Source organism: Rousettus aegyptiacus, unplaced genomic scaffold, assembly GCF_014176215.1.
Source record: "Rousettus aegyptiacus isolate mRouAeg1 unplaced genomic scaffold, mRouAeg1.p scaffold_m13_p_1, whole genome shotgun sequence".
NCBI classification, from domain to species: domain Eukaryota; kingdom Metazoa; phylum Chordata; class Mammalia; order Chiroptera; family Pteropodidae; genus Rousettus; species Rousettus aegyptiacus.
This window is the reverse complement of record NW_023416284.1, coordinates 84,009,413-84,032,448: the sequence shown is the minus strand read 5'-3', so window position 1 is coordinate 84,032,448 and position 23,036 is coordinate 84,009,413. Positions and strand designations below refer to the sequence as shown.

Genomic DNA, 23,036 nt, shown 5'->3' with positions numbered 1-23,036 from the left:
AAAAGGAGGGACTTTCTGTCATGAACTTAGCCTCAGCAGACTTAGTATGAGGAAAAGTGTTCACTTCTTCTCCCTTCTTCAGAACTAAGTTTTATGACTTTAGCCTTAATAGATGTCTCCCAGACTTTAACCGAAAAATTAATATGATTTCCAATTACAATAAAAATGGATATCTTTAAGAAAAATTCTGAACGAAAGTCTATTTAACATGGATATTTATGTTTGTAATCTCTCATTTTTTTTTTTAATTGCTCAAAGAATAGAGAGTACCTAAGATCTAGTCCTGGAGTTACAAATTGTAATCGAAGGACCAATTCAATCTCTTAAGTAATTTTTTCCAGAATGAGTCACCTGCCAAAACTTTCGCAATGCAAAGAACATTTGGAAATGTTACTTTCTTGGTTTACGTTAAGACAGCAAGTATATCCTGTTCAAATGCAGTATCCCCTCATAGAAACAGATCTTTGAAATGTTTTTCCCTCAGCTCTTAAAACAAACAAACAAAAATGCTATAAAACAGTGTCTGAGACAGTTCTCCAATAAAGAAGGCAGTTGTGAAATGTAGACTTTTATGTTTTCTTTAAGGAAGAAGTAAAAAGATAAGAATACTCAAAGGTAGAAGCAGAATTAAATCAGCAGTTCAAAAATATGCCCTGTATTTGTTAAAATTAAAAACTGCTCTGCAAAGGGCACGTTAAAGAGAATGAGAAGACAAGCCATAGACTGGGAGAAAATACTTGCAAAAGACTTCTGTGATAAAGGACTTATCCAAATATACAAAGAACTCTTAAAACTGACAATGAGAAAACAAATAAGCCCAAAAATGGGCCAAACAAAAATGAGATCCCACTATTCACCTGTTAGAACAACCACACAGAGGAATTTTAGGTCAGTGAAAATGCTTTCTGTGTGACACCATACTGGATACATGTCAATATACATTTATCCAAGCCCATAGAATGTACAACACCAAGAATGAACCCTAAGGAAAACTATGGACTTTGGATGATGATGATGTATCAGTGGAGGTTTGTAAAAATGTACCACTCTAGTGGGGTATGTTGGTAGTGGGGGAGCCCATGCATGTGTAGGGGCAAGGGATATCTGGGAAATCCTGTACCTTCCACTCAATTTTGCTGTAAACCTAAACTCTAAAAAATAAAATCTAAAAAAAAAAAAAAAGAAAGGGAGTGGAAAAAATGTCACATTATAGAGAATCTAATGTATAAATCATCTCACGGCAAAATCATTAATGAACTACTCATCTTCATTCTGTACTAACTAATTTGATAGGAGCCCTTTTTCATGGTTGTATACTCAAGTTTATGGAGGCTCAGATTAGATAGGGATTAATTACACAGATTTGGAGTCAGGCCAGGATGTGAACTCTGGCTTTGTCACTTGGCTTGCCAGTAGAATGGATTCAGGCAGATTTAGCTTCTTTGAGCTGCAGTTTCCTGTCTGAGAACTGGAGATACAAATAACTACCTCATTAAATTGTTGTGAGGTTATATATGTTCCATTTTGGCATAGTACCAACTACAGACAAAGTGCTTAATAAAAGTACATGGTGTACAAATAATTGTACATACTGCATGAGTTAAAGCATGTAACCTCTATGAGTGTTTCATGGGTATCAAAAAATTTGTACAGTTTCTAACACATAGTGAATGCTTAGTAATACCAGCGTTAACCATTTGAGTACACAGTTGGCATGTACATGTCATCCAAAGGACAGGAGAGAGAAGCTTCTGAGAACTAGATAAGTATTACCTATATCAACTTATCACCCTTTCATTTAGCTCCTCCAACCAAAGAAGAGGGGAGAGGTAAGTGCCTGGACAGCACCCCCTGGGCCAGCCCTCACTTTCTCAGAGCTGCAGTGCTATCTTCTTGACACAGGCAGGGGAAAGGAGGAAGCAGAAGGAGCTGACTTTATGGAATTCCTGCTAGGTGCCAAGAACCTGGCATCTCTTTTTAGCCTTATGGCCACCCCAGGGAACTGAGTAATCCCTGTTTGATGGAGGCAGCTGAAGTTCAAAGTGGCTAAGGAACCACCAAGAACCTCTCAGGCAGGAGATGGAAGGACAGGAACTAGAGCCCAGGTTGTACCATATTTGCCTTAGACATTTGTTATAAATGGGGGTGAAGATCTTATAATCTCTTAAAAGTATGTTGGTCAGGAATGTCATGGAGGCAGGAGGGTTGTAGAGAAACTTATTTACCATGTGTAAATTTTAACTTCATTGTGAGGTATATAAGCTTTAAGGGCTACCTGGGACCCCAAGGACCACTTAAGACGTTATTTCACAGGAAAAGCTTTTCATATGCCAAGCATCTACCATTGCTTGGCAAACTAGGAACTGCTTCTATGTAATATGTAGAATTGTGGGGGTTTTGTTTGTTTTTCTTCCTGTTTTACGTGAATTATGAATTTAAATCAGGCAAAGCTGTTTGTTCACTAGTAGAGCTTTAAACAAACAAACAAAAAACAGCAGAGAAACAGAAAGAATGTTAGAGGTGGAAGACACCTTATACCCTATCTAATCCAAACCACTTGTTTTACATTTGGGGACACTGAGGTCCAAAGAGAGGCATGACTCACCCGAGCTCTCTGTTCTACTCACTTGTGGAATGCTCACATTAAAGATGGCTCTCCGTGCATCTGTCTTTCAGGTATCTGCCGGCACTTGCTACCCCTGGTTCAGTGCCCCACCTTAATTGTGCATGGTGAAAAAGATCCAATGATTCCACGTTTTCATGCTGACTTCATACATGAACACGTGAGAGGGTCACGGTAAGTCCAGTCTCCATTTCAGCACTCTGTGCCTCGGAGGCTTCAGAAGGAAACAGGAAAAGCTATAGTAAGGAAAATAAACATGAAAGTTGGGGTTTTTTAAAGTGTACCTCTGCCCCCATTTGCCAATACCAATGAATAGTACCACTGTGTTTAAGGTACCATAGAAATACAGATCACAAGGAGCCCTGATTTGTGGGTACCCAATAAACGGAAGGAAAGGAATTCTCAGATAAATGTCTCAGTGCTGTGAAAGCAAATGTGCTAATATGTACTAAGTTCTGTAACACTGATAACAGTTTAGATTTATAGGAATCATTGATATCAGAACAATTTTATATAATTTGGGAATTTTCATGTTAGTTTATCATTATAAAAGTGCTACTTACCCAGTAAAGAAAATTTGTAAAATCAAAAAAAAAAAAAAAAAAAAAAAAAAATTGCTTCTTGCTTGTTACCTTTTAAAATTCTTCCATTATTAGCATTTTTGTGTTTCTCCTTTCCAGTATTTTTTAATATTTTTTATTTTTCAGTTATAGTTAGCATACAATATTATATTAGTTCCAAGTATACAACATTAGCGATTAGACATCTATATAACTCACAAAATGATCACCCCAAAAATCTAGTACCCCTCTGACACCATACATAGTTATTACAATATTATTGACCATATTCCTCATGCATCTATACTTTCTATCTTCTTGATCGTTTTGTAACTACCAATTTGTACTTCTTGATCCCTTACCCCTTTTTCACCAACTCCCCCAACCCCCTCCCATCTAGCAACCTTCAAAATGTTGTCTATCTATGAGTTTGTTTCTGTTTTTTGTTACTCTGTTCTTTGGATTCCATATGTATGTGAAATCATATGGCATTTGTCTTTCTCTATCTGACTTACTCCACTCAACACAACACCCTCTGGGTCCATCATGAAATATCTTTTTCCATCCCCTTACTTTTAGCCTGTGTGTGTATTTTAATCTGAAGTGAGTCTCTTGTCAGCAGCATATGTAGGGATGGTGTTTTCTTATCCATTCAGCACTCTATCTTTTGGTTGGAGCACTTCATCCTTTTCCATTTGAGGTAATTGTTGATAGAAATGTAGTTATTACCATTCTTTATTCATGTTTTTAATACATATTTTTTCTTCTTTTTAAAGAAATCCCTCCAACATTTTCTATAATACTGGCTTGGTGGCGATGAACTCCTCTAGCTTTGTATTGTTTGGGAACCTCGTTATCCTTTGATTCAAAATGATAACTTTGCTGGGTAGAGTAGTCTTGGTTGTAGGTTCTGGCTTTTCATCACTTTGAATATTTTGTGCCAAGCCTTTCTGTCCTGCAAAGTGTCTGTTGAAAAACCAGCTAATAGTCACGGGTGCTTCCTTATAGGTACCTATTGCTTTTCTCTTGCTGCTTTTAAGATTTTCTCTTTGTATTTAACCTTTGGCATTTTAATTATGATGTGCCTTGGTGTGGGCCTCTTTGGTTCATCTTGTTTGGGACTCTCCATATTTCCTGAAGTTATATGTCTATTTCCTTCACCAGGTTAGGGAAGTTCTCTGTCATTATTTCTTCAAATAGGTTTTCAATTCCTTACCCTCTCTCTTCTCTTTCTGGTACTTCTCTGATGCAAATGTTGTTAACCTTGATGTTGTCCCAGAAGCTCCTTAAACTATCTTAATTTTTTTGGATTTTTTTTTCTTGTTATGGTTCTGATTTGGTGTCCTCCACTACCCTATCCTCTGTATCACTGATTTGATCCTCTACTTCATCTACACTGTTGATTCCCTCTAATGTACTTTTCATCTCAGATATTGTTTCCTTCACTTCTGACTGGTTCCATTTTATGTTTTCCATTGTTATGCTTTCTGTCTCTTAAAATTCTCACTGAATTCATCTATTCTTTCCCTAAGTTCATTGAGCATCCTTATAACCGGTATTTTAAATTCTGCATCTTGTATATTGCTTGTCTCCATTTTGGTGAGTTCTTTTTCTGGAGGTTTGTTCTGTTCTCATGTGAGACATGTTTCTTTGTCTCCCTGTTTTGGCTACCTCCCTGTGTCTATTTCTATTTGTTAGGCAGGGCTCCTAAGTCTCCCAGTCTTAGGAGAGTGGCTTTATGTAGTAGGCATCCTGTGAGGCCCAGTCGCACAGCCCTGGGAGGGGTCCAGCTGCAGGCCAAGTTCAGCTGCAGCCTGTGCACCTCTGGGGCTGCCTGATAAGTCACCAAGCAGTCCACATATGGCTGCCACCCGTGCTGGGCTTGTAGATGCCTCAAGGGGCCAAGTCAGAAACCGAGGCTGTTTATCATGGGGCTTGGAGCTTCTCAGCAAGAGGTACAGGGCACGCCAAGGCCAAATGTTGCTGCTTTGGGTTTTCTGAGCCTTTGAGAGATTTTCTCAGTATTTTTTAATATAGAAATAATTATATTCTATATTAAACTCTGATTCCTATTTTTTCCCCCTTAAAATTATGTTGTAAACTTTTTGTATTATTTTAGCCTTAAATATGTACACACCAGATGAGATACCTGTTATTCAGAATCACAAAATACCAACATATGCCAAGCCATGTTGGTGGCTCACTTGATTAAATAGCAGATACTTGTTGCTTGTTCTTTGCATACTTGTTTCTGCCAACCAGCTTAGGATATTGAAGAATGATATAAGATGTGTCATCAGAAATTTTGTTCTTCAGTCCTATACATTTTTGTATGGAATGAATAGAAATTTTTGTTTTAAATATTTTGGCTGACACAGGAGCCAACTTTTGGTAACCAAAATATATAGCCAGCTATACTGAGATGAAAATTCAAAGTTGAATAAATTTAGTATTTCCTTTATATGCAATGGATCTACATCCCGAAGGAGAAAATGAGGTGTGACCAGGAGATAGCGGCCTAATTTTTTTTTTTAAAGAAATATACTGGAAAATAAACATCCAAGTGAGCCTTGTCTCCCTTCAGAAACTAGATATTAATTCCAGAGATATTGTCATTACTCAGGACATCTTTGAAATTCTGTGGAATTCTTTTGAAGTCGGCTTTATTAGCAGCCTGTGAAAATTCTTCCTCCCTGACTTGCATTTTCCCTTTCTTCCTTCTCTCTCTCCCCTTCTCTCCTTTCTGCTTTTCCTTCCATGACCCAATTTCTGATGCCTGCTGAGGGCCAGCCCTGCCCGGCATGGTGAATACTTGTCCTTATCCTGAGAGCTCCCACAGTTTGGTAGGAAAAGCAGACTCAGAAGCAAAGCAGGTCCACCACTTTCTAATTATACTATTCCAGGATATATTTTAACAAATTTTTTGGAGGATTTTTAAATGTAAGAGAGATGCTTCTTATTCTGCAATAAAATACAATTACAATAATCCTGTATAATATCTATATCCATATAGCATTTTATATTTTAAAAAGCATTTTACATATACTATCTAATTATACTTTGCAACTATATTATGGAAAAAAATGTTTTCCTCATTTTAGAGGTAATAATATGAAGGCTGATAAATACTAAGTAATTGTCCAAAATTGTATGGCTAATAAATGAAATTTTTTTTATTTTTTTTTTCTCCTAATATAGTGCTTTTCCCCCACAGCACAACTGCTTCTCATAAACATACTCTTATTTTAATGTATTGATAAGATGCTTGGATTATGTACTTGCTGATCTGGTTAATTGTTTTCTAGCTTCAGACATGACAGAGTTTTGCACACTGACTCTGGCTTGTGTTCCCTTGGAAAACCAGGTTCAATAAAAGTCAGTCTATAAGAAAGTTTAATATAGGAATTCTGTTTTAAACCCCTCTCTCTCTTAGCAACAGAATACATCAAATGGGAGAAAAATATTCCCTTTCTGTTCCAATGTTAATTGTCTTAGTAGAATATTTTGTGGAATATTTTCTTAGGGTAGTATTCTTTGGAAGAAATCAGTCAAAGGTAAAATGTTATTAACAATGAATATTTAAAACAGGCTTGCATTTTACACCTACTATCTTCCTCTGCTAAAACAGCCCTTTATGTTGGGTATGAACTTACCTAGAACAGGGTGGTTTATTTTAGACCCCACAAAAGAAAGATGGATTCCTCAAGCATCAAAGTCATACTGTGATTCTATACACCACACCACTTGACAACAGGAAAGCAACACAGAGTGTAGCAAGCTCCAATGAACTTGTATTTTATTACCTTGCCAGGTACATTTATAACTAAACTTAAAGGCACAGTGTATCCCTTCAAAGATTTTACCAACAAATAGATATCACATACGAAACCAATGCCTTTCTTTTCTCAGAAGGAGGCTAATGAAGGGTGGAGTTGTTCAGCAGGCCTGCTTCCTGCTCATGTTAATTTGTCTCTCTCTTCTTCTTTGTGGGAGAAGAATGATAGAATCTCTTGGAAGCAAAGAGGCTTTAAAGATCATTCAAGTTCACTGGTTTTAAAATTTGTTTTTAGGCAATTTACCCCTTCCTCCTAACAAACTCTTAGGCAGAAGTCCAAGATAAAAAACATAAAATAAGAGCTGCTCTGATTACAACAGTGATGGGGAGCAGACCCTGCCCCTTTGATTTGCCTTGTCCTGACCCAGCCCTATGCATCTCCTGCTTGTCCAGCTCTCCCTCTTAGACTGAAAAGTGCTGCTATCGCTCACCACCTGTCTAGCTAGCCAGCCTTTGCTTGGGCGTCTCCTGTTACTAGACATGCATCACCCATAAGACCAGCCCCAGCTCGTTTTCAGAGAATTTGCATTGAGCAGAGGTTGGCACCCATCAGACTCTTTGGAGTTGGGGCAGATGGGCCCCAGGAGACTGTGGGGCTCAGCTATCTCAGAAGAGGACATGAATGCTACACAGCTTGTTGAGCCATGTGTGTGCTCACTATGTGTATTAGTCAGCTAGGGCTGCTATAACAAATACCACAGACGGGGTGGCTTAAATAATAGAAGTTTATTTCCTCACAGTTCTGGAGGCTGGAAGTTTGAGATCAAGGTGTCAGCAGGGTTGACTTCTTCCGAGGCCTCTCTCGTTGGCTTGTAGATGGCTGCCTTCTCCCTGTGTCCTCATACGATTTTCTCTCTGTGTGTGTCTGTGTCCTAACCTCCTCTTCTTATAAGGAGATCAGTCATATTGCTTTAAGGGCCCACCCTAATGACCTTATTTTAACTTAATCACCTTTTTAAAGACCTATATCAAAAGAAAAGTGCTAGGGTTAGGACTTCAACATATGAAGTTGGGGGAAGGAGTTCAGCCCATAATAGTATGTTTCTGAGGAGATGGTCATGTCTCAGGAATTAGAGGCCCAGCAGAGAGGTCAGGAGGCTCTGTCACTCACTGTGTGCCCTTAAGCAGTGTACATATATTTCTTTACTTCATTTTCTTGTATGTAAAATGGGCACACAAAAAAGATAATATCTGTCATCTCAAAATATTTTTGAGGAAGGAGTGAATAATTGTACATTTAAGCCTTAGTATGAGCTCAATATACAGTAGCCGCCACTTTTGTGGATGGAATGCCAGTGTGGGTGCAGGTGACCAGGGGTCCCAGGAGAAAGCCAGGGTACAGCTTGACAGTTGGTCAGAGGCAAGTTGCCCTCTGTACCAATGTTTAGCACCATTATTAGAATAGGTGCGTGGGTGTATTAGAGTTCTCCAGAGAAAGTGACAGGATACATAAATACACAACACACACACACACACACACACACACACACACACACAGGTTTACTTTCTATAAGAAATTGGCTCATGCGGTTGTGGAGGCTGAGACATTTAGCAGTTGGTGGGCTGGAGCAGAGTCTGGAAACTGGAGACCCAGAGGAGGTGACAGGTGTTGTTCTAGTCTGACTCTGAATGCCTGAGAACCAGGAAAAGCAGATGTTTTAGGCTGAGTCTGAAGGCGTGAAAAAGCTGGTATCTTGATTCAAAGACAATCAGGCCAGAAGAATTTCCTCTTAGTAATTCCCTCAGGGGAGGGTCAGCATTTTAGTTCTATTCAGGCTGTCATTAGATAAGGCCTGCCCATATTAGGGAGGGCACCTGGTTTCCTCAAGCTGCTGATTTAAATGTCAGTCTCAACCAAAACACCTTCACAGAAACACCCAGAATAATGTTTGACCAGTCTAGGCGTCTGTGGCCCAGCCAAGTTGATAAATAAACCCATCATAATAAAGTTGATACGGGGGAGGGCAGTGGGTATGTGCTGCTCTCCACAAAGGCCTTGTGGTGGGCTCACTGGAAGGTGTGCCAGCAGGGTGGCAGTGGGTTGTGCCTGGGCTGTCTAGGTAGTAGTCTAGATGCTGTCCTTTGAATCACAAAAGGGAGGAAAGGTCTCTTTCTGTAGCTTTCTGGGCTCTTCAAGTCTGGCCATCAATGATAAGATACCCCCAGACCTCCAAGACAGGCCAACAGGAACCACACCACTAGCAGGAATGAAGTAAGTTGACCTAGGTGAAAAAGATTTCATGCTGGTGATAAAGGTTTATTTCCAGCTCTGTAGTAAAGTGAGCCAGGATACAGGGATTAGGATGACATTGAAAAAAAGATGGCTTCCTCAGTTTCACATCTAGGCCACCTCCAGCCTTGGGAGGGTTATGGCCTCCCCTTTCCCAACTAGCATGCCCTACCTCTCCCTTTCCTTCTCCTAGGTAGTTCCTCATCTAGTTCCTCATCTCTACCTGCTTGCTGCTGTAGTTGAAGGGAAAGCAGTCAGCTCAAGACTCACTTCTGGTTGGGTTACAGGATTAATCTAGTCTTTACAAAGCTGAGTCTTTTGTATTTCAGAGAGTGGGATCTCATCCTTTCTAGAAAAACCTTACCCATGACATTTTATAAAATCACTATTGAGGTAAGAATCTTCCAATTGGAATTGATCGTTTTAGCCATTAATACAAATATATTGTGCTCCTAAGTCAGAGAATTTCATTAATATGCTGCACATAATTAGAACCTTTATAAGGCCTTGTGTACATTGTAAAGTGCAATATAAAGAGAATAATAAAATAATAGCAAATGTTTATTAACTGTTAACTGTGTGCCCAAAGACCCTGTGTTGTGTGTCTTATATGTGTTATCTCATTTCATTTTCAGAACCATCCTTGTGGGGTGGATACTATTACTATCCTTATTTTCCAGATGAGGAATTATAGCTTAGAGAGATGATATAACTTAGTATAGATCCCAGGCTAGTTAGATTGGACATGTCTTGACCCCATAAAGTCCATGCCTTTAACACTGTGATATCACCTCCAATTATATTCAGCTGTGACCAAAAGAAAGTTTCCAGTCCAGCCAAAAGGCCTCAACTAGGTTTCTGTAGTCCCACCAGGTTTGGCAAGGCTTTCTTTTCCACATACCATTTAAAAGCATTAATCCAGCAGACCCTGACAGCCGAGAAGGAGTCCACGCCAAACTGTAGTGTTACTGAAAAAGCAGTCTCCAAGGGAGTTTTGTTTCCTTCCAATGCCTAAGACATGGTTCTTCTTGAGAAAAAGAATTCCGTGAGAGGTCTGCTTCCCCCATACCCAAATGCCTGATTGGCTCTTGGGCTGAGGGGAAAGAGCCTGCCCATCATGTCCTCTCCCCCACCTCTGCTTTACCGGCTTGAAGGAGATTGTGGTCCACTCGCTATTACCTTTTCCTTAGACTGGGCTTTCTAGAAGGAGCAGAAAATAAAGAATTAATAAAAAGGGGCCATTGTTGGCAACCGGGTTTGAATGGCCTTGGATGGATTGCCTGAAAGTGACAGGGCCTCCCTGTTAATGACACTGCTGTCCAGTTTTCATAACGGAACAGATCCTGGTACAAAGAACCAGCAGCCTACTTGGTTTTCAACTAAAATGAAAATGCTCACAGACTTACTGGCAAACTTTTGGGTTCATAAGTATAGTTTTATGACATCCAAAGTGGAGGAAAGAAAATGCTACAGCACCATTACTTATGACCTTGTTCGTATCTGTAGCTCTCAGAGCTTGATTTGAAAGCTATAGGTTAGGCTGAGTAAGGGAAGGTAACACCGTTTCTCCTTCACTACCTTGCCCATAAAGTGCAAGATTCTAGAAGTTTCAAGCAGAAGTAAGGTGACCACTGAATTTATACTGTGAGGTTAGATATTTGAATTTCTCAAAAGATCTAGTGTCACATCTCTTCTAAAGTTGTCAAATACAAAGAGGAACCTGCCCTGGCAAATAGGAACTTGCATTTACCCTCTCGGAGGCCCCTTCATTTCCATAAACCATGTGTTTTGCAGTGAGGGATTTCCTGCTAATTTTCTTGGGAGATGTGATTGCTTGAAAACCACTCTCCATGGAGCATGTGATTAGATCCTTTTCTTATATGGGTGAAAATCTAGGTTAGCAGTACAGTTGCTACATTACTTTGATGGTTATATATTTACTCCTGCCTGGTGCGGTGCCGTTCCGAAGGAAGAACACACAATATGCTTTAAGTATAGCGGCCCTTCTGTCTTAACTAAAGGAGAAGGGTATATTAAGGACCTTGAAATGGCCCCCAAAGGTATCAAGGAGAAGAGCACTTTTCTACATACCCTCATCTGTCTGTCCATCCATCCATAATTCAGTGCAGTTCTGAATGTAGGTGCCTCAGAACGGGTCTCCCACATATTTAACGAAGGTGACCTAAATTTTATTTCCCTAAGACCTAGAGTATTTTAATGGGAGAGTGCAGTCAACACTGAGGCTAAAAAGAAGAAATTCACAGCTGGTATCTCTCCTTGGGGTATCTGAACAAATTGTAGAAATGGGGTTGGGCATGTGACAACCAGTGTGGCTAGCTACAAAGGAGGACTCGCAAGTTGGGCATATTGTGGTCTCTTTCCACATCCAACTTCGTGCACATTAGAGGATGCAGTTTAGCCTAAACATGCCCTTCTATGACTTTTAAGCATCCTTGGCAGGTGGTTATTTTGTTTTCTAAAACCAGAGGCCTTGAGCATCCCTGCAAGACCTGTAACTTGTGCAGGGCAACTGGGATTCTGTCTTTGGGGTTGGTGCAGCTTACCCTTCTTCTATGAACAGCATTAAAATTGAATTCGGAATGTTCTAGTTACCATAAAAGGCATTATTGACTTTCCCAGGAGCCTCAGAAAGATGCCAACAATATAGCCTTCTCGCAATTAGATTATCTTGACTATCTTGGTAACATCTCCTATGTGATTGAGTTGCAAGAGGCCTGACATCATCCAAGCACAGCTCTGTCCCCCAGTGCCCTTTCCTATATCCTCCGTTGTGCTCACAACGGAGCTCTCAACCCCCAGGTGGTGAAAGATCAGAGAATTAGGCAGTGTGGTAACTAGCGTTTTGCCCTAATATGGCCCTTTTAATGTCCAGTTATCATTGTGGACAAAATAGCTTAAACTTGCATGTATATCCTAGAAGCTTTGTTTAAAACTTTATTTCTTCACTTTTATAGCCAATAAATAAAATAGAGACCTCAGAGAAGGCTGCTTTTATTAATTTCAAACTAGCCAAGTTTGATCAAACCCTATTCAAATGAAGAAGCCTTACGAGGACAGTGAGGTTTGCCACAAAAGACATAGTGACAGTTGCAGAAAAGGTTGCTGATGCAGGCTCCAACCACTCTCAGTCCTAAGGAACACTTATTCACCCTTCATCTAGTGGCTTGTAGTTAATCCTCCAAAAAATGACAGGCTGGTGGTAGCTGAATTGATTTGGGTTTTTCTATTACATAGATGCCCCAAAACCTGTTCCAGTCCAGTGCATTCTGGATATTTTGTATTTTATCATCTTTCCTACCTTTTTATTAAAATCAACCTTATTAAAATGGATTTTTTTTTTTTTTTTTAGGTAACTGCCAAGTCAATCAGATTTACAGTTAAACCACTTGTCACATAATACAATTCCAAATACAGTGAGGGTGCTATTACTGTCAAGTCAACCTCCAGACTAGTCCTACACTCTGAGTCTGTATTCAGGGAAAGTTTATACCATATACTTTTTATTTTCTCCCCTGTAGTAGTCATGAAAAAATGTGGCAGGTTTTCACTTTAGATTTCCATGCAGCGTTAGGGAGGATAAGAGGTTTTAAATGGTGTGCTATCAGTCATAAGCTTTTCCTGTTTAGGTTGCATCTGATGCCAGAAGGTAAGCACAACCTGCATTTACGTTTTGCGAAAGAATTCAACGAATTAGCAGAAGATTTCTTACAATGAAAGTGTCCTGAGAACATGTCATCTGGCAATTCTTTAGTGTGGGGTCATAGGCTTGTTGCTGCCTTTGAAACCTACCCACGAGTGACACTTCAGTTCACCTGTCTTCCAAGCTTTCTACTCCCACCTACGGCTGCGCTAGTCCAATACAAAACATCCTCTAGCTTTAAGCACTAAAGAAATTAAATCATATTTTTTAATATTAAATTGTGAATTTCTACCATTGTCTTAAGAAAACTTCCTATCATGAATTACTTTCAAATAAATCTTAAACGAAGCATTTGTAGTGTTTGTGACTGCTATTTTAGGCCATCTTGAATTTATGCTGCACCTTTTATCTAAGAGGTACAAGGGCTCACTGGTCTTTTAATTTGTATTTATCACGTTGTTCAAAGGGAAGTAAACAGGAGAAGGTCCTTTGCTTAATGTCCTCAAGTCCACATTTTCAGAGGGTTCCTCTAGCTACAGCAAAAGGGAGTTTGCTTTATCCTCAAATCTCTCTATTCACTCCCTTAAGTTTATTAGATTAATACTTTAGTCCAGCGAGGAGGAAAAAGTATGTATTTTTATCTCTCTTGGCCTCTAAGAAAAGCCATTAATGAAAACATTTAGAAATTCTATTTTCTTAAAATTATTAAACCTAGAAAAATATTCAAGAAGTATTTAGTGAAACAATAAAGAGACCACAAGGTTTTGGACACATGCTTTTTAATTAGTATAGCTATCTTAAACAATACTGTAACTTAGAGGAGTTCCACATTATTACATCAACAGTGTGAATTTCTGACAGAGGCAAAACTGAGCACCATAGTTTACAAATAGAAAGACCATGCTTGATTGAGGACAACAGTTCACTAAGGATGCAAGATGTATTTGAGAAGTTCTTAAGCCTCATCCTCACCCTCCTCCTCCTCAAATTCCCCCTGTTCGTCAGCCGTGGCATCTTGGTACTGCTGGTACTCGGACACCAGGTCGTTCATGTTGCTCTCGGCCTCGGTGAACTCCATCTCATCCATGCCCTCGCCCGTGTACCAGTGCAGGAAGGCCTTGCGCCGGAACATGGCCGTGAACTGCTCCGAGATGCGCTTGAACAGCTCCTGGATGGCCGTGCTGTTGCCGATGAAGGTGGCCGACATCTTCAGGCCGCGCGGCGGGATGTCGCACACGGCCGTCTTCACGTTGTTGGGGATCCACTCGACGAAGTAGCTGCTGTTCTTGTTCTGCACGTTGAGCATCTGCTCGTCCACCTCCTTCATGGACATGCGGCCCCGGAAGATAGCGGCCACCGTCAGGTAGCGGCCGTGGCGGGGGTCGCAGGCGGCCATCATGTTCTTGGAGTCGAACATCTGCTGCGTGAGCTCGGGCACCGTCAGGGCCCGGTACTGCTGGCTGCCCCGGCTGGTCAGGGGGGCGAAGCCGGGCATGAAGAAGTGCAGGCGCGGGAAGGGCACCATGTTCACCGCCAGTTTGCGCAGATCTGCGTTCAGCTGGCCCGGGAAGCGCAGGCAGGTGGTGACCCCGCTCATGGTGGCCGACACCAGGTGGTTGAGGTCTCCGTAGGTGGGGGTGGTCAGTTTCAGTGTGCGGAAGCAGATGTCGTACAGGGCCTCGTTGTCGATGGAGTACGTTTCATCTGTGTTTTCCACCAGCTGGTGGACGGAGAGGGTGGCGTTGTAGGGCTCGACCACCGTGTCGGACACCTTGGGCGAGGGCATGACGCTGAAGGTGTTCATGATGCGGTCTGGGTACTCCTCCCGGATCTTGCTGATGAGCAGCGTGCCCATCCCAGACCCCGTGCCGCCCCCCAGCGAGTGGGTCAGCTGGAAGCCCTGCAGACAGTCACAGCTCTCTGACTCCTTCCTCACCACATCCAGGACTGAGTCTACCAGTTCAGCTCCCTCTGTGTAGTGACCCTTGGCCCAGTTGTTCCCGGCTCCGCTCTGGCCTGCCAGAGGGAAAGGAAAATATTAGACATCAAAGCATAAGGAATTCCAAATTCTGTCCTTTTGACTCAGGACTAGTCTTAGAGTTGCAGATTCTTTTCTTTCAGATCTTTTCTTACCTACAGAAAAATTTTCTATATCAGTGACCCTCACAAACACTGAACATCATAATATAATAGGAAAGTTGGTCTCAAATGAGGTCGTTAACTGAACAAGAAGATAGTTTAACAAAGCACAACTGATTTTAAAATTAAGAACAGAGAACATCATCTAAAAACTTAAATTATGTCCAATTAACAGGCAAAGGCACAACGTGATCAGATGGGAACATGGGCTCTAAGCTCATGTCTCTATAGTTTCTATACAGACATGTAGTCTCCATAGTAGTCTCTATAATATGTCACCTCGATGACACTGCATTTTTTTCATTAAAACTAAGCAGTTGTCTCACTGCTGGTCATAACCTTTGCCTTTAGCATTTGCTTCTTGAAGCGGTGACCTGTTGTCACTGATCCTCTGAAATTACCAGTAGCCTATTAACTCCTGTTTGAAGCTTTTTCATCACCCTATTCTTTACCCTTCACAGGCTGCTCTCGAGTGGGAGGGCTACAGCAGCCTCAAAGGGCTGCAGCCCTCTGAGCTGTCCAGAGAGTCATCACCCATGGAAATAGTGATGTTAGGCCAGGACTCAGGACCATCCATCTGTGGCCACGCAGTGTCCACCTTGGCATTCGGCACTAAGAACTTTGATTTACACAGTGTTCAGGAAGAAGACTCATTGAGCCAGTTCCCACTCTTCATCACTACATACCGAACACAAAGTTGTCCGGCCTGAAGATCTGGCCAAATGGTCCGGACCTGACTGAGTCCATGGTGCCGGGCTCCAGATCCACCAGGATGGCTCGTGGTACGTATTTGTTACCTGCGGGGAATAAGAGCTGGACTTAGACCTGCAGTTAGCAAATGAATCAGACAAGGTAGTGTGCTACGCGCCTTTCACAGCAGAATTTTCATTAGTGAAAATTCCAGCCTGTGAGACAAAGTAAGGGAATAGGGGAGCTTGGCTGCTTTCAAAAGGAGATAATGAGCATGCTTAGTCATGGCACACATGCAGGAGGCTTAAGGAACTATAAAGTGTATTTTTGAGCAGTTGAATTTTAAAATGAATGTAAGAAGCATTCATTTGTCAGTGTGTGTTCCTAGTACGTCACACCTGCCACAGTATAGAAAGCAAGATCGATCGGAAAGCAAAAAAATCATTCAAATAATCACCAGCAGCTTCGTTGTAGTACACGTTGATTCTCTCCAGCTGCAAGTCACTGTCTCCATGGTAACTGCCAGTGGGGTCGATCCCATGCTCATCACTGATGACCTCCCAAAACTGGAAATTTAAAAAAAATTTCACATGATGGCCTGGCACCCTAAATATCAGTAAGGATGGCCCTTTTCTTCCTCTCGTGTCCTTGGAACAGCGGCCATTGTGGGCAGACAGTTGAGGGGTCCTAGGCAGACCGGATAGCTGTGTGCTCCATCCCTCCAGCAGCTGCTACTGAGGGGGCTTGGGAATCCGCAGAGCATCGGGCATATTATGGCAAAAGATCGAAAAGCTGGGAGGGGCACCGAAGGAGAAGGGTGGGCACAGCAGATCTCCTTCTGGGCAAGCCGCGGATACTGGGGCAGCTGTCGCCCCCAGGCAGGGCTGATGTTGCAGCATCCCAGCTGATGGATGGGTCCTGGCAGGACGTAGGACCAGTTGGATCCCACCCTGCTGTTGCCTTAAGAATCAGTGTCTCCTGGCACAAAGCCCACCCAGCCCTCCGAGCAGTGCAGTTTTATGCCACTGGCATCCATACTGGCCTCTGGCCACTGAGCACAGCAGGGGATGGGTGGGGAAGGGCAGGCAGGAGCCTGGGAGCATGACTGGGGCAGTGAATGGAGCTGGCCTTGGTGAGGGCACAGGCTGCGTTGTGAATTTGCAGCAAGAAGGAGGGTGGGGAGGTTGGGGTGGGCAATATGGCGGTTCTGACAGAGACCATGTCCTTGTTTGGATGCCTGCCCACACCCCTGCACCATGCCCGCTCCTGCCTCGCCCATTGCGGTGGGTAATTGCAGCCCCGATACTGTCACCTGCTGCCTGGCAGACGGGAAGCCAGACTGGCATTTATATTATCCTGTCTAGATTATGCTCATATTAGAAAAATTATCTAACATCCTCATATTTGTCACCCAAGGAGTAGTAGTCTCTATATCACCTCAATGACACTGCATTTTTTTCATTCAAACTATACACAAATATATCCAAATTAAATTCCACATGAGGCCACTGGATTAATATTACTGCGGTCTTTATCCAAATTTTAGAGACTTGTATACCCCGATAAATGCCGCTGTAGGACCGGTTCCGAGGAAATTTCAAAAGGCCTTGATTAAAAGCACATACAGCTGCGTCGCTGCAAGTACCGTGGCAGGTTCTGTGATTTCCCGGGCCCCGCCGGGAGCCGTGCCGAGAATGCGCCACCCCGGCGGGCGAGCCAGCAGGCGAGCGGCGGCTGCCACCGCCTCCTCCATTCTCACCCCGAGGCCCGGCCCCGGCTCGCGCCCTCGGGACCCGCCGCCCTTCCCCCAACGCCTCGCTCCGGCCCGGGCCCTTACCTTCGGGGCCCGCCACCCTTTCCCCGCCCCACCCCCGCGGTGCGCCCACCTTGGCGCCGATTTGGTTGCCGCACTGGCCCGCCTGGATGTGCACGATCTCGCGCATGGTGCCGGCTGCAGAGCGGGTGGAGGCGCTGGCCCTCGGAACTGTGCGCACAGAGAGGACCTGCAGATACCGAGCACAGAGACCTGTCACCGCCCCTCGGCTCCGTCTTTTATACCGACAGAGTCGCAGAGCCAGCGGTGACGTAATGGCGGGCGGTGCTGAAGGGGGCGGTGCGCTGGGGACTGCGGCACCACAAGGGGGAGCTGGGGCGCGGCGCGAGGTGCGGGGGTGCTCCGGCCGGTAGCCGCGCCCGCTGTGTCTGCGTAAGGCGCCCATCCCCAGCATCCGGCTGCCTCCGACCCACGGGCGCCGCCACACCCTGAGCTGGGTCCTTCAGGAATGCCGCATCCCCACCCCAGCCCGTTCATGCTGGATCCCCGAGCGGGGCTGAAGACCTGGGTCCTGGGACCAGGGAAAAGGCTGCCTCCAAACAGAGTCCTCACCTCCAGGGGAGGGCGAGAGGTTTCAGTGGGGTCTACCGCTGTTTGCTAAGGTTTCCTGCATCCTGGGCAGGGTCCTGGACCCCTGGCTTCGTTCTCTTTCTATTTCGGGTGGGAATTCGTGATGAGAATGAACACAGGGAAGGCCTCAGGTGGGGAGGAGTGGGAGTTTCCGGCTAAGAACTGACGGGCAGGCAGCTGTCTTCAAGGAAAGCGAGGATAGCAGGATGGGCGGCTTTTTGCTTCTACGTGTAAAGGATATGGTAGGTTTGGGAGGAGCTAGGAAAAGTGAGTCAGGGCCAGATTTGTCTGATGTCAGCTTTGAGTCTCGGATCCTCGTAAAAGTACTTAAATGTGGAAAATTCTACGTGCGTGTGTGTCGAGGGAGTATGAACATGAATGTAATAGACACGCGGCAGCCAAAGTACATGTGCCTTACATACATTATGTCGCCTGTACGTCACAGCAACCTTATCAAGCAGGGCAGTCCAGTGCAGACGCCAGCAACCACATGTGACTATCAAACACCTGAATGTGGGTAGTCTGAATTAAGATGTGCTTTAAGTGTAAAATACTCAGAGAATTCCATGGATTCAGTAAGTTAAAAGAATGTAAATTATTTCATTACTAATTTTGTACATTGATTACATATCAAAATAAGATTTTGGATATATTTTTTGAAATTAATTTCACTTATTCTGTTAACTTTTTAAATGAATTCTAGACTAGTAGTAACTACTTGAAAATTTTAAATTACCTGTGAGGCTCACATTCTATTTCTATTGAACAGCACTGTTCTAAAGAGTAAACATTTCTATCCTAATTTCATAGCTTCGAAAGGAGGCCTAAAGAGCTGACTAGCCACAAAGCTAGTAAGTGAAGGCACCTAGATTCCTTCTACGAAGGGAAAGAAAGTCCAGGTGAGTTTTAAAGGCTTGGTCAGAGTGAGATAAAACTCAACCTTAATTCTTCTCCAAGAAGATCTTAACAGTAGGTTAGGTGAGCACGCACCTGGGACTGCTTTTGTTTCCCAGCGCATCCTCTTTTTCCTCTCTGGGGCCAGTTGCTCCAGCTATAAAATGATGATAATTATAGGTACCCCGCAGCCAGCTTTGTGAGTAGGAAATGAGATGCTCTATATGAAAGCGGGTCAAGCTTACAGAGAAAAAAAATGCCTCATAAAACCAAAGGTGATGCTGGCGTAAATACTAAGCCTATGTGTCATGTTAATAGTGGGCATGTATCAGAGGTGGGTGGGCACATCATGGTTTCATCAACCCTGCTTTAGGAAGGGGTTCCCTCAGGGGTTCCCCGGGCACACAGGCAGGCACCTGGGGCCTCCTCTCAAGGTGTGATGGGTTTCTTGACTTTCTCCTCCTCTGTCTCTCCCTCCTCATGTCGCTGGGGCACCATGTATAGCCCATCTCAGTGGTGCTGTTCCCAGGTTCCCAGGGTTGGGCCTCCAGCTGCTCTTCACCTTGATCTCCAACTCCCACATCTTGGGCTCTTCATGGCCAGCTAGCATCTTCCAGAACCTCTCCATAGTATAGCCCTGCTCCAGGTAACTTTACTGATTACACGGTTCCACAACGATTTTCTGGGCCTTTTGTTGTTTCATTCACGGTGGGAACTTTGAGCCTAAGAGGAGCAGAGGGTGAGACCTAGAAAGGATGATATTGGGGACTTTATAAACAGGTGGGCTTTTCTTTACCTGTGGAACCCAAGAACCATCTCAGCAATAACATTGCCACCCTTATGGAGTATGTCAGCTCTGCAGAATCCTGGTTGGGTCATTAAGCAAATCACCTAACCTCTCAGAGCCTCTATTACCATATCTGAAATATGGAAATCTGTTTTTATTACATTGTGAAGATGAGAGACAGTGTCTGTGTACTAGACCTGTAGTATATATACAGTCAGTAAGTAAGTGACGGCATTTATACAGCAGGCCCAGGAACCTGAGGACGGCCTGCTCTGTGGATTACTGGCAGCGAATGTTCTTCCCAAGGCTGCCTCCTCCTGCCACCAGATGTACTCGGCAGCCTGCTTACTTGTTTACCCGCCCTTCCCCCAACACCCGCCCCTGATGTCTGTTACTATGCAATCTGAGAAGTGAACAGGCAGATTTTTAAATAATGCCTGCCCAACCTGAGGTGACTCATCTAGGGCTGTGAGCTCCTGTTCCCCACCACCATGTGGGTATCCCAACCACTAGACCAGCACACTGCAGTGCTATTCTGCACAGCACCCATGCAGGTAGAAATAGGAGGAAATGGGGCCAACTGATCCTGCCCTTCCCTGGAATGGACTTTTGGTGAGCTTCGGAGGAAAGGTGGATTTCCCCTAGGCTCTTTTTCCCTATTTCTCTTTGTATCTAAAAAGGAACAGCTCTTCTGGCTCCATTGGGTAGGGCGATGGGGGAGGGGAGCCAACATTCTCCTGCCACATGTCATTTCCTGCTCTGGAACTGATGTCACCAACAGTGTTTGAGCCACCCTTACCCTGAAGGCACTTTGTGGTGATGATGACAAAATTCAGACTGGAGAAGAAAGGAGTAAATTTTCCGTAGAATGCTCAGCATTGCCTTTTACAAAAAAAAACTCGTGATCTTCCCTTTCTCTCTGCCTGCCCTTCCTCCTCTCCTGCCTTCAGTGAGAGGGTCCTAGTTGACAGTGCCCTCTGAATATGTGGTGTTACCGATGGTGATAATTACTGTTAATTGATGCTGTCTCTAAAATGACAGATGTGATCTAGTTGAAGTAGATCTAGTTGAGGGTCCTGAAATTTTGAGTATATCAGTTTTCTCTGCTAATAAGGAAAACCCAAGAACCATCCCAACAATAAAGTTGTCTGTTTTTCTGGAGCAGTCTCAAATCCTATTCGTTTGTAACCTCAGAAAAGGACCAGGGGATGTGGAACCCCAATTTCTCTTTCTCATGAGACTCATCTAAAACAGCCCTGCCTGATAATTTGACTATGAGCACACATTTTCAGGCTTTTAATAAAAACATCTCTTTATGGAAGAATTTTGCTTTAAGCATTTAAGTTACTTCCTTGTTAAAAACACTGCTGAAAGTATAAACAATCTGAACCCCAATTTAATTAATTATGAAAATGTCATTGCCAACAAAACCTTTACATTTTTGCACCAAACAAAATCAATTTGGAGTAAATATATAATATATAATAAATAATAAAATATTAACAATAAATATATCATAATGTTTTTCAGCGACTTTCTGGAAGTTTCATGTCCTAGTACATGTTATTTTTATTATCTGGAATTTTCAAAATTGAAAATATATGTGTGTGAGTAGAATATACACATAAATTATATATACATATATATTTTATTGTGCTAAGAACACTTAGATATACATATTTTCCAATCACAAAAATAGAAAATTTAGAAAATACTCAAGATCACAAGCATATCTTTCCATTCTTCTGTAGATAAATTTTTTTTCACTATTCATATTCAATGTGCTGTCATCCTTTTTTTCCTTTTTATGGGTTGTTGAAGTGTTTTTCCTTGTTCCTTTTTAATGTAAGTTCAATTATTTTTGCCTTTGACATTAAGAATGGAAAAACTATTTTCATATACTATGATTTAAATCAGACAATTTCACAAACTCTCAAATATATGTCACCTCTGAACTGCTCAGAAAAAATGACATTAGAGTTGAGCCCGATTTATGGAGAAGAGCTCCTGGAACGTGGGGGAAGGAAGGGAGGAAGGGAGGGAGGAAGAAGAGAAAGAAGGAAGGAAAGAAGGAATAATCTAAAGTATCTGGGCCAGAGCAAATTTTCTGAGCAAAATCTCTCTGTTTCACATGGCCAAGGCTGTTGACATGACTGGAATGAATTTCATTCCCATTCAGCCCACCCCAACATTACCTGAGTGGTTAAGAACACAGGCCCTAGACAGAGTAGATGTAAATTCTGACTCTGCTATTTGTTAGCTGTGTAGGGTAAGTTACTTAACCTCTCTGTGCTTTAATTGCCTCCTCTGTAAAGTGGAAACAATAATAGTACCTACCTCTTGGGGTTGTTACAAAAATTGAATGAATATGTGAAAGCACTTAGAATACCACTGGGCCCACAGTAAATGTTATATCAATTTTAGCTATTATAATTGGGATAGTATTTCTTTCTTTCCTTCCTTCTTTCCCTTCTTCCTCCCTCTCTTCTTTCCTCCCTTCCTTCTCTCACCCTTCAGGAGCTCTTCTCCAAAAATAGGGGGTCAACTCTTATGTCACTTTTCCTGTGCTGCTCCCTCCTCTGTGCCCATAACATTATGTGCACATGCCTTCATATTATAATCCTGGCTCCGAGTCCCTATATTTTCCACAGCAAGGGAAGATGCTATTGTGGAAACAAACAAGCAGCACAACTCAAGCTGTGAGCTGAGGTATCATTTGAATGCTCTTTCTATCACCTAAACCCTGAGGGTCCACAAGTCAATGGAGGTCCCCATGCCTTGAGGATGATTCTGAGCCTGATCACCCCCAAGACCTGGCCAGCTTCTAAAGGACGCCTGGAATCCAAGAGAGCCTGTCCCCGTCACTTTCCAACATTCTGATTCCCTCACCACCTATTTTCTGAATACAGGCTTTTGTTCACTACAAAATCTGAGTCGCCAAAGAACTTGGGTGGGGCCAACCATACAGACTTCCATGGGGCCAAGCCAGGCGCAGAAAAGGTACTGGTCGTTTTCTCCAAAGCGCCAGAGCTCAAGTTTTATTCTGTTTTACTTTGAGGGCAAATAGTAATTATGGAAAGGTTGACGTCAACATTTTCCTCTCCATGGTGAGAAAGCCCATTAGACGGTGCAGAGCCAAATAATTCTACCTTTTACTGAAAGTGTGCTGGGAGAGGCTTACAGCAAGTTGGTGCGAAGCAGGGGAAGAGTGGG

General features: G+C 43.0%; 2 protein-coding genes across 3 annotated transcripts in view; one reads left to right on the top strand and one right to left on the bottom strand.

Moving 5' to 3' along the window:
• Positions 1-13,260, top strand: part of BPHL (biphenyl hydrolase like) — a 40,290-nt gene extending 27,030 nt beyond the window's left edge. For both annotated transcript variants that reach the window (XM_016166683.2, XM_016166681.2), the window contains exons 6-7: positions 2,677-2,797; positions 12,896-13,260. In XM_016166683.2, coding sequence (XP_016022169.2) covers positions 2,677-2,797; positions 12,896-12,983 — 209 coding nt within the window. In that variant the 3' untranslated portion in view covers positions 12,984-13,260. The remainder of the gene's footprint in view (positions 1-2,676; positions 2,798-12,895) is intronic.
• A 411-nt stretch (positions 13,261-13,671) lies between these two features.
• TUBB2A (tubulin beta 2A class IIa) lies at positions 13,672-17,777 on the bottom strand. The gene is made up of 4 exons (XM_016166679.2): positions 17,625-17,777; positions 16,196-16,304; positions 15,735-15,845; positions 13,672-14,925 (listed from the first exon to the last, which is right to left on the bottom strand). The coding sequence occupies exons 1-4, from the start codon at positions 17,679-17,681 to the stop codon at positions 13,865-13,867; spliced, it is 1,338 nt and encodes a 445-aa protein (XP_016022165.1). The 5' UTR covers positions 17,682-17,777; the 3' UTR covers positions 13,672-13,864.
• Positions 17,778-23,036: the final 5,259 nt, after the last annotated feature.